The sequence below is a fragment of the Gossypium hirsutum genome, chromosome D01 (genome assembly GCF_007990345.1).
Source record: "Gossypium hirsutum isolate 1008001.06 chromosome D01, Gossypium_hirsutum_v2.1, whole genome shotgun sequence".
NCBI lineage: Eukaryota > Viridiplantae > Streptophyta > Magnoliopsida > Malvales > Malvaceae > Gossypium > Gossypium hirsutum.
In genome coordinates this window covers 63,338,242-63,349,084 of record NC_053437.1, presented here as the reverse complement: position 1 = coordinate 63,349,084, position 10,843 = coordinate 63,338,242, and the positions used below count along the sequence as shown (strand labels likewise).

The window sequence follows — 10,843 nt, the reverse complement described above, 5'->3', positions numbered from 1 at the left end:
ACCTTTTACGTCCAAAAAAAAAAGGTAATTTAATTGAAATTTGATGATTCAAAACTAAAATGATAAAAAAAAGCGACTAAAATGATCAAGAATTTGACTTTTTGAAGGTAAAAAAAGTACGTAAAAGAGTTATATCATATATTTAATATATCACTAGAATATACCTGCTCATTATGCTTCGTAAAGTTAGATTAATTTTTTAATATGATTTGTACACTATATATAATGATTTAATTATTAAATTATTTGACAAAATTATTCGAAGATAAAAAATTTCAATAATTAAAATTATCATGTCACATAGAAATAAACATAAATTCAAAATATAATAATATATCAAAATTTATGTAAAATTAATGATTTTTTATAACTATGTAAAATGAATTATTATTGTGTAAAGAATTATACAAATCTTAAGATAAAACATGTACCCAGAAAACATAAATAAAATATGTAAGATAAAAATTACTAATATAATACTTAAAAAATAAAATAAGAGGAGAGATTCACTTACACGGTGTAAAATTAAAGTGGTTTTGCATAATTTAGTAACTTTTTATACAATTAATATTTTAACAATCCCACCGTCATATTTCATACTCCATTCATATAGATCATGTATGTTAACGTTGATGTAATTAAATTTTTCTAAATATTCATTTTATGTAAAAAAAACTTTTAACTGTCAAATATATATTGTTAGTAGTTTATAAAATTGGTATGTAATAGTATTTTATTATCTAGAAAAGTCTAACTAATTATAATTATTAGACCGATTGTTGCTGCTCGAATTTCCAGGAAACAAAATCAGGGCTTGGGTAACAGTGCTTTCATTCTTGAGAATCATAAAAACTTCTACCACCAACGGCCTATCGAGCAAGAGAGAAGAGCAAAATGTTGTATTATATTATATTTATTTGGATTCTTTGGTAAGTTTCAATTTTTTGAAATTTTAGATTTTTTTCTTGTAATTTATAATACAAAGTACTCTACTTCTTTTCTAAACCCATTATTTCTTCTCTAACTCCATTTACTATACTGATTGAGTTTTTGTTTTTAAATTTATAATACAAAGTGCTATTCTTCTTCTCCAAACCCACCTTTCTAGTAACACCCCATACCCAACTTGATCACAGGTCCAAGCTATGGGATATCACATTTGTTGTTAGAACAACTACGATCTAAATTTTATCAATTCAACAGTTTATACATGTAATTATGATCAATACATCATTATATCTTATTATACAAACATATCCAAGGTTTATACGAGCATACGACAGCTCTTTCGATAACCTTAGGTCGTTTAAGGACTAAAATATAAAATGTTAAAACTATCGAGTTGACGTCACGACTTGGGAGATTCCAAGTCGCGACATCATTCACTATTGATTTCTCGTTACAACGTGACATACTGTTTTGAAATGTTTATTTGGTACTAATCCATACAAACCTAACCAAAATAACCAATGCGAAACCAATCCATTCAAGCATAATACCTACATCAAACACTTCATATACTACCTTTGCTATGTCATTATCATTCATGTTTATCAATTTAACCATTCATAACTCAAACCTAACTTAATATATATGACCATTTACACCACTTAACCATTTAAACATCACATAATGTTCATGATAACTTAAACATTTCATATTCATAAACTCAAATTCACATCAACCATCCAATTTTCCAAATGACCATCCAAGATACAAAACTAACTCAAAACTTAAGTACATGTCATATATCAAAACGTAAAGGAACTATACAAACATTGTTGAGTCGAGAGTTGCAGATCGGATGTTGGATCACTCCTCGAGTCTTCAAAATTAACTAATACCTCACATGGAATAAACAAAGTGTGCATTGAACAATAAAGATCATCAGTACCTTTATGATCAAGTCATACCAACATAAACATTAATTCGACAAAAATGTAATGAAAACATATTCAAGATTCAAACGTTTGAATTTCATCTCTTCATGTCATATATCTCGATTCATACATTATGAAAATCGACAAATCATTATAACATGCCATGCTACTTTTTCCACTATAAAAAAATACAATCATTTTCATTTCAATTCATATCATTTAATCATATCATTTATATATCGAATCTATTGATTTTTTAAAAAATTTTATATCGGTCCTCCGGACTCCTATAAACCAATTCGCATTGTGTTTTACATGTTGTTTTTAATCACATTTCACATATTGAATCAACTATGCTTTTTATTGATGTTAACATGAACAACACGAGAAGTGTTGCTACTTGCAAAAAGCATACACAAATTATTTTTAGAAACATAATATGCAGAAATTGCAAAGAAGGGACAATGTACCCCATGGCTGCTTTATGATTCAATCACAGAGTTAAGCCTGAACCATTTAGCTTCTGTAACGTTAGCGAGTCCAACCGAGAAGCCATTTCAGGTGTCAAATAATTCTCCCAATCCCCAACCTTACCTTTTCGGAAATAGATCTTGTTTTCAATCACCCCTGGAGTTCCTTCACGGTGTTTGCCACTTTTATTCACTTCCAAATTGCTTAAGTTCTCGAAGCTACACATGCTTATGATCTTGTCGACTGACCCTTTTTTGATTTCCTCAGAAGAGAAAGGGTAACCGATGAAATCAGCTAATTTCTTAACGTATAAAACAGTATCTTCTATCATTTCTTCGTATTTCAAGAAAAGAATCTTATCAGGTCGGTCCAAACTTGCTTTCCAAAACCCTAGAACATGGTCCCAATAAGGTCCATAATTGCTTACACCTTGGCAATAAAGCTCAAAGGCCTCTTCTAAAGCAAGGGGCTTTATGTCTTTGGATGCCAAGCGCCTAGCAATGAAGTGGTAAAACGAAACGAATGAATCCTTAGGGTCCCTACAAATGTAAACAATTTTACAACTGGAATCAATTATTGATCTTGGTAAAGATGAGTAAGGGACATGTGTGGCTAACAAAGGATTTTTAGGGTCTCGATTGATGGAAGATTGGGCTAAATCAACCTCTAAAAGTGGTACACAATCATGTGATAGATTGGCAAGTAAAGGGTTAGTGGAATCATCGAAGGTGATTCTTGTGACAATGGCAAAAGTGAGGGACTTTAACCATGTTGTTCCAGTTTTCGGTGCACTGCATATGACGATATCGGAAGGTTGAGATTGGAAATTTTGTTGAGCCGACATCACTCCTTCAATGAAAAACGAGTAACACCAGAAGCCTCGATACAAAAAAAAGTCGTTATTTGAGTCATTCCAACTTTTTCTTCTTGGGAGTGTTGATATAATCTCTTTGAAGGAGGCCATTTTCATAAAGGAAAAAGAAAGGGGAAATGAGTGCAAATATTTTGACAAAAATTGGGTCTATAAATAGCTTTAGAGAAAAGGTAATTTCTTTCACAATTACACAATATTTTTTTTGTAATTGAACCATGTGAACTTAGTGACGAAAATTATTTGCTTTTAATAACATTTTTTTATTATATCCACCACGTAATTTCTTGAATTGAAATAGAATTATAGGGACTAAATAAATAAAAAATGTAGCTAGTGCTTATTTACCCATTGTCAAGGTCTGTCCCATGCAAGATTTTGTCACTAAACAATCTAGTTGATAGATTTTTTTGTATTATTTTAAAAGATTTGGAATCAGGTTTTGTTAACAATAATTGGGGTGAACTGTGAAGTGTATTTTTATTTTATTTTATAAGTAATCTTAAAAAATTGGTATTTTTTATAGGATACTTATTAACCCCTGATTTTGCTTGTGGAGTATAAAAGCTCTACCGGCAGTATACCAAATAATTTCTCTTTTCTTAAATGCATTTGTCTTGATACTTTTTTGGATCGGTTTGTTTTAAATTTTCAAATTTTTGTTAAATTGTTTTTCTTTGAACGGAAAAATTAATTGGACTATTAAAATTTTAACGGAAGTGACATGGTGACACACATGAAAGTCCGCGCTTACTTCATAAATTAAATAAAAATACAAATTCAAAAAGTTCATAAAAGTTTTGAAAATAATCATCCACGTCAACAATAAAATACACATGCACTACTATACAGGCTATCGCATTTAAAAGTTTACTTGTTAGGTCAACCTTTTACGTCCAAAAAAAAGGTAATTTAATTGAAATTTGATGATTCAAAACTAAAATGATAATAAAAAAAGAGACTAAAATGATCAAGAATTTGACTTTTTGAAGGTAAAAAAAGTATGTAAAAGAGTTATATAATATATTTAATATATCACTAGAATATACCTGCTCATTATGCTTCGTAAAGTTAGATTAATTTTTTATTATATGATTTGTACACTATATATAATGATTTAAATATTAAATTATTTGACAAATTTATTCGAAGATAAAAAAAATTTAAATAATTAAAATTATCATGTCACATAGAAATAAACATAAACCAAAATATAATAATATATCAAAATTTATGTAAAATTAATGATTTTTTATAACTATGTAAAATGAATTATTATTGTGTAAAGAATTATACAAATCTTAAGATAAAACATGTACCCAGAAAACATAAATAAAATATGTAAGATAAAAATTATTAATATAATACTTAAAAAATAAAATAAGAGGAGAAATTCACTTACACGGTTGTAAAATTAAAGTGGTTTTGCATAATTTAGTAACTTTTTATACAATTTTTATTTTAACAATCCTACCGTCATATTTCATACTCCATTCATATAAATCATGTATGTCAAGATTGACATACATTAAAATTTTCTAAATATTCGTTTTATGTAAAAAAAACTTTTAACTGTCAAATATATATTGTTAGTAGTTTGTAAAATTGGTACGTAATAGTATTTTATTATCTAGAAAAGTCTAACTAATTATAATTATTAGACCGATTGTTGCTGCTCGAATTTTCAGGAAACAATATCAAGGCTTGGGTAACAGTGCTTTTATTCTTGAGAATCATAAAAACTTCTACCACCAACGGCCTATCGAGCAAGAGAGAAGAGCAAAATGTTGTATTATATTATATTTGTTTGGACTCTTTGGTAAGTTTCAATTTTTTGAAATTTTTGATTTTTTTTCATTTAATTTATAACACAAAGTGCTCTACTTCTTTTCTAAACCCATTATTTCTTCTCTAACTCCATTTACTAAACTGATTGAGTTTTTGTTTTTAAATTTATAATACAAAGTGCTATTCTTCTTCTCGAAGCCCACCTTTCTCGTAAACCCCATACCCTACTTGATTGCAGGTCCAAGTTATGGGATGTCACATTCGTTGTTGGAACAACTACGATCTAAATTTTATCAATTCAACAGTTTATACATGTAATTATGATCAATACATCATTATATCATATTAACAAACATATCCAAGGTTTATACGAGCATACGAAAGCTCTTTCGATAACCTAAGGTCGTTTAAGGACTAAAATATAAAATGTTAAAACTATCGAGTTGACGTCACAACTTGGGAGATTCCAAGTCGCGACATCATTCACTATCAATTTCTTGTTACAACATGACATGCTGTTTTGAAATGTTTATATGGAACCAATCCATGCTAACCTAATAACCAAAATAACCAATGCGAAACCAATCCGTTCAAGCATAATACCTACATCAACACTTCATATACTACCTTTGCTATGTCATTATCATTCATGTTTATCAATTTAACCATTCACAACTCAGATCTAACTTAATACATATGATCGTTTATACCACTTAACCATTTAAACATCACATAATGTTCATGATAACTTAAACATTTCATATTCATAAATTCAAATTGACATCAACTATCCAATTTTCCAAATGACCATCCAAGATACAAAACCAACTCAAAACTTAAGTACATGTCATATATCAAAATGTAAAGGAACTATACAAACATTGTTGAGTCGAGAGTTGCAGACGGCGGTGGTGCAGCAGATTCTCCGAGGGAACCCACGCTGGCCAAGTGGGGTTGAGAGAGACATATGGGAGATTTTGAAGTTTTTTTTTTCTCTAAACACTAAAAAAATGATTTTTTTTAAATTTGATTTAAATAAGGTTATTAAACGGCGCCGTTTTGTAAGTTAGGGTTCAGTTACCAAAACGACGTTGTTTTGGCCCTTAACCCGCGAGCGCGACCCGACCCAGTAGCAGGATCCGCGTGTTTTGCTTGGAGGGTCTATTTATGTGAGGGGTCCCTCCGCTTTTGTGCTGTGGTGCAATCTAATCCATGTTGTCTTTTTATTTAGGCCGCATGATTTTCCGTTCGTTCCAATCTGGTCCGTGTTGAACTTGCGCATGAGGGAAGGAAATATTTTCCCAATAAGTCCCTCGTTCTTCGGGCGCATCTTATTTTGATCCTCGGCAGCCTTTTTTTTAATTTAGACCCGACTCTTTAATTCGAATTCAATTTCGTCCTAGGCCCATTTAATTTATATTCATTCTTTTAAAAAAAAGAAGGCTCGTTAGCATTATTAATTTTAAGTTCCATACATTATTTGTTTTAAACGGTTTTACATAATATTTATATTATCAATTGTATATATATGCCGTTCAAATTTTCATATATTCTTTAAAACTTTCCATACCTTATTTATTTATTTATTTTAAACTGTTTTGTTATTATTTATTTTAAGATTCCTATTGATTGTTTATTTGAAACCCTTATTATTTATTGTTCTTATAAATCACTTATTTTATATTGTTATTTACTTCAAATTATTTCATATATTATTTCTTTATTTCCCTTTGATTATTAATGTTGGTATTAAAATGTTATATGTTCTGTGCTTATTGTAATTGTGGGAACTATGCTTCATTTATTCGTGTTTTCGTATACTTGTCATGCATTAATGTATCATTTTATTCGTTAGTTGTTATTTCATGCCCCATTATCATTCCATTTCATCACTTTAAAAGTTGCGCTCGATTTGTATATACCTATAATAAACTTTTATGTTTTATCATAAATAAAACAAATGTATGTCGTTCAAGTGTTGTACTCGCTATTATTCAAAAAAAAGAGTTTTAAAATAAGACAATATTTTGCGTTTGGAAATTCGAGAAAACACGCCCTAACGTGCTGGGTTTCGATTTCTCGTTCGACCAAATAGCCAAATATCCTCTTAAAATTTCAAAAATATGGGTTTTGGAAACCGTAAGGTAATCTTGGTTTCGAGGGTTTAAAGTATTGTATCCTAACGTGCTGGATGTGATATTCCTTCAGAACAAGAGAATCCTAAATTCTAACCCATGTTATTCGAGTTTTTTTTAAGGATCGTATTTTTAAAACTCTTCAAAGTTTTCAATCCTCAACACTAAGACACTAATTAATCAACTAGGTACCAATTTCTGGGCGTTACGAGCGTGCTAACCCTTCCTCGTGCGTAATTGACTCCCGAACCCATTTTCTGGATTTTGTAGACCAAAAATTATCGTTTTAGTAAATTTAAAACTTTTATTAAAATGATTAAATTATAAAATGATCCGATCACACCTAAATAAAAAGGATTGGTAGCAACTCCCATGTTCGTTTTCATTTTCAAAATTAAAATCGATCCCGTTTTATAAAAAAAATTGTTTCGACACATACATTATGCAAATCGGCAAATCATTATAACATACCATGCTACTTTTTCCACTATAAAAAAAATATCATTTAATCATATCATTTAATCATATCATTTCTATATCAAATCTATTGATTTTTTTTAACTTTCATATCGATCCTTCGGACTCATATAAATCATTTCGCATTTTCTTTTACATGTTGTTTTTAATCACATTTCACATATTCAATCAACTATGCTTTTTTAGTTAATTAGTTTAAATTTTCTACATGATTTCTGTTAATTAAAAAAATATTTTATTTTCAAAATTAAACAAGTTAAAGTTTTTTCGTTGCAAAACAAAATGAGAAATCTAGTTTTCTGAAAAATAAGCGAGTTCACAGTATTTCTATTATTTCAATTTATGAGTAAAGAACAAATGTTTTAAAGAAACCGTTATTGTAGAATGGTGTTTTTTTTTTTTTTGCAACTAATAAGTGAAAACGAGTTTTTTACTAAGAATTTACTTTTACAGAAAAACAAGTCGAAATTTCAGAAAATAACAATCTAAATTTTCAAGAAGTTAATGTAACCTTCAAGGTTTGGGGTGTTACACTGATTGGGTTTTTGTTTTTAAATTTATAATACAAAGTGCTATTCTTCTTCTCCAAACCCACCTTTTCAAGTCAATATTTTTCTTTTAGCTATAAATAAAACCTATATATTATTTTTAAAGATTTGGGAAGAGAAGAGCCAACGTCGGTCTACATGAAAAAAGAGAGGAAAAAAAAAGAAAAAAAAGAGCAAAGACAGTAGCAAAATTCTTAGTTGTTTCTCGCTGCAACTGGTTTTTTATATGAATTTTATTTTTAAGACTTTTTTTTTTACTTTTTTACAATTATTGTAAAAAAAATTTAAATGTGAAAATAATTTTTTAACTATAGTTCAGGGACCAAATTAGCTATTAACCTTTTGAATTTATGTGCAACGTTACTTCTTTAAAGTTAACAGTCGAGTGACAAAAATGTAACAATTTGATAATGTCAGTGACTATGATATAAATTTTGAAAGTTGAGTAACTAAAATGTAATTTTATACAAAACTTAGGAGAGTTGGTGTAGTTTATCCATAAATATTAAACTAACAAAATCAAATCAACTTATATCAAATTTTATTGATTGAATCGATTTCAATTGAACCAACTATACTTTTAATTGATCTTAACATGAACAACACGAGAAGTGTTGCTACTTGCAAAAAGCATACCCAATTTATTTTTAGAAACATAATATGTGAAATTGCAGAGAAGGCAAAATGTACCCCATGGCTGCTTTATTATTCAATCATAGAGTTAAGCCTGAACCATTTAGCTTCTGCAACGTTATCGAGTCCAACCGAACAGCCATTTCAGGTGTCAAATAATTCTCCCAATCCCCAACCTTACCTTTTCGGAAATACATCTTGTTTTCAATCACCACTGGAGTTCCCTCACGGTGTTTTCCGCTTTTATTCACTTCCAAATTGCTTAAATTCTCGAAACTACACATGTTTACGATTTTTTCGACTGATCCTTTTTCAAGTTCTTCAAAAGAGAAAGGATAACCGATGAAATCAGCTATTTTCTTAACGTATAAAACAGTATCTTCTATCATTTCTTCGTATTTCAAGAAAAGAATCTTATCAGGTCGGTCCAAACTTGCTTTCCAAAACCCTAGAACATGGTCCCAATAAGGTCCGTAAGAGCTTACACCTTGGCAAAAAAGCTCAAAGGCCTCTTCTAAAGCAGGAGGCTTCATGTCTTTGGATGCCAAGTACCTAGCAAAGAAGTGATAAAGCGAAACTAATGAATCCTTAGGGTCCCTACAAATGTAAACAATTTTACAACTAGAATCAATTATTGATCTTGGTAAAGAACAGTAAGGGGCATGTGTGGCTAACAAAGGATTTTTAGGGTCTCGATTGGTGGAAGATTGGGCTAAATCAACCTCTAAAAGGGGTACACAATCATGTGATAGATTGTTGAATAGAGGGTTAGTGGAATCATCGAAGGTGGATCTTGTTACAATGGCAAAAGTGAGGGACTTTAACCATGTTGTTCCGGTTTTCATAGCACTGCATATGACGATATCAGAAGGTTGAGATCGAAAATTTTGTTGAGCTCTCATTAATCCTTCAATAAAAAATGTGTCACACCAAAAGCCTTGATACAAAAAAGTATCATCGCCATACCAGCTTTTTCTTCTTGGGAGTGTTGATATGATCTCTTTGAAGGAGGCCATTTTGATAAAGGAAAAACAAAAGGAGAAATGAGTGCAAATATTTTGACAAAAATTGGGTCTATAAATAGCTTTAGTGAAAAGGTAAGTTCTTTCACAATTACGCAATCAAGTTTTTTTAATTGAACCATGTGATCTTAGTGTGGAGAATTATTTGCTTTTAATATCAGTTTTTTCTTATATCCACCACCTAATTTCTTGAATTGGGGTAGAATTGTAGGGACTCAATTAATAAATATATGTAGTTAGTGCAGTCCTATGCATTTTTTATTATTTTAGAAGATCTGCTATAAGATTGTGTTTACAAACATTTTATATTAAATTTGTTTTTTTTAAAGGTGGAAAAATTAATTCGACTATTAAAATTTTAATGAAAGTAACACGATAACTCAAATAATTGTTCACATCAACAGACTAATATTAATATATTCGTAATTATTTCAAAATATATAGTATTTTTTAACTAAAAAAAATCAAAAACGAAATTGTACAATAATTGTGCTTAGAGCAATTCACATATGATAGATTAGAATTTTATTCAATTAAAAACATATCATAAAAAAATTTACGGTCGAATCAATAGATCAACTTTTTTATAACAATAATCAAATAAACCAAAAATTAGAGATTAACCTAATTAATCCAACCAACTTGCATGTGAAATCTCTTTTAAACATTCAAACCTTCTATTACGTGATAAAGCTTGCTTTCCTTTCCTTTTCTTCTTTGTCTTCAATTCTTGCCTTCCATGGCCGCATTATCCTTGCTACTTTGCTTTCAACTGCTTGCTGGTGGTGGACGCTGGACGGGTGTGGTCGTGTGGCCTGCAGTAGTAGGTGACAGTCGAGGAGGGGCTGATGGCGGTGCAAATGGTGCTAGGTTTTGGGATAGGAATTTCAGATTTGGGAATTGGTAAATGAGGCAGGATTTAGGTTTTTAATTAAATTATTTATGTATTATGTATATAATATACATTAAAGTTGTGACTATAAATTTATAGAATATTAATTTGGGTTTGGGTTTTATT

At 29.8% G+C, this 10,843-nt stretch overlaps 2 protein-coding genes across 2 annotated transcripts; both read right to left on the bottom strand.

The window, feature by feature from the left end:
- Nucleotides 1–2,183: 2,183 nt before the first annotated feature.
- Nucleotides 2,184–3,343, bottom strand: LOC107903158 (flavonol sulfotransferase-like). Its single transcript, XM_016829200.2, has one exon. It carries the CDS (start codon nucleotides 3,319–3,321, stop codon nucleotides 2,374–2,376), a length of 948 nt encoding a protein of 315 aa, XP_016684689.2. The 5' UTR covers nucleotides 3,322–3,343; the 3' UTR covers nucleotides 2,184–2,373.
- Nucleotides 3,344–8,689: 5,346 nt separating this feature from the next.
- On the bottom strand, nucleotides 8,690–10,006 carry LOC107905312 (flavonol sulfotransferase-like). Its single transcript, XM_016831940.2, has one exon. It carries the CDS (start codon nucleotides 9,817–9,819, stop codon nucleotides 8,884–8,886), a length of 936 nt encoding a protein of 311 aa, XP_016687429.1. The 5' UTR covers nucleotides 9,820–10,006; the 3' UTR covers nucleotides 8,690–8,883.
- Between the last annotated feature and the right edge of the window lie 837 nt (nucleotides 10,007–10,843).

Coding starts and splice junctions, on each gene's coding strand:
- LOC107905312 (XM_016831940.2), bottom strand. CDS start 9,819: ATGGCCTCCTTCAAAGAGATCATATCAACACTCCCAAGAAGAAAAAGC.
- LOC107903158 (XM_016829200.2), bottom strand. CDS start 3,321: ATGAAAATGGCCTCCTTCAAAGAGATTATATCAACACTCCCAAGAAGA.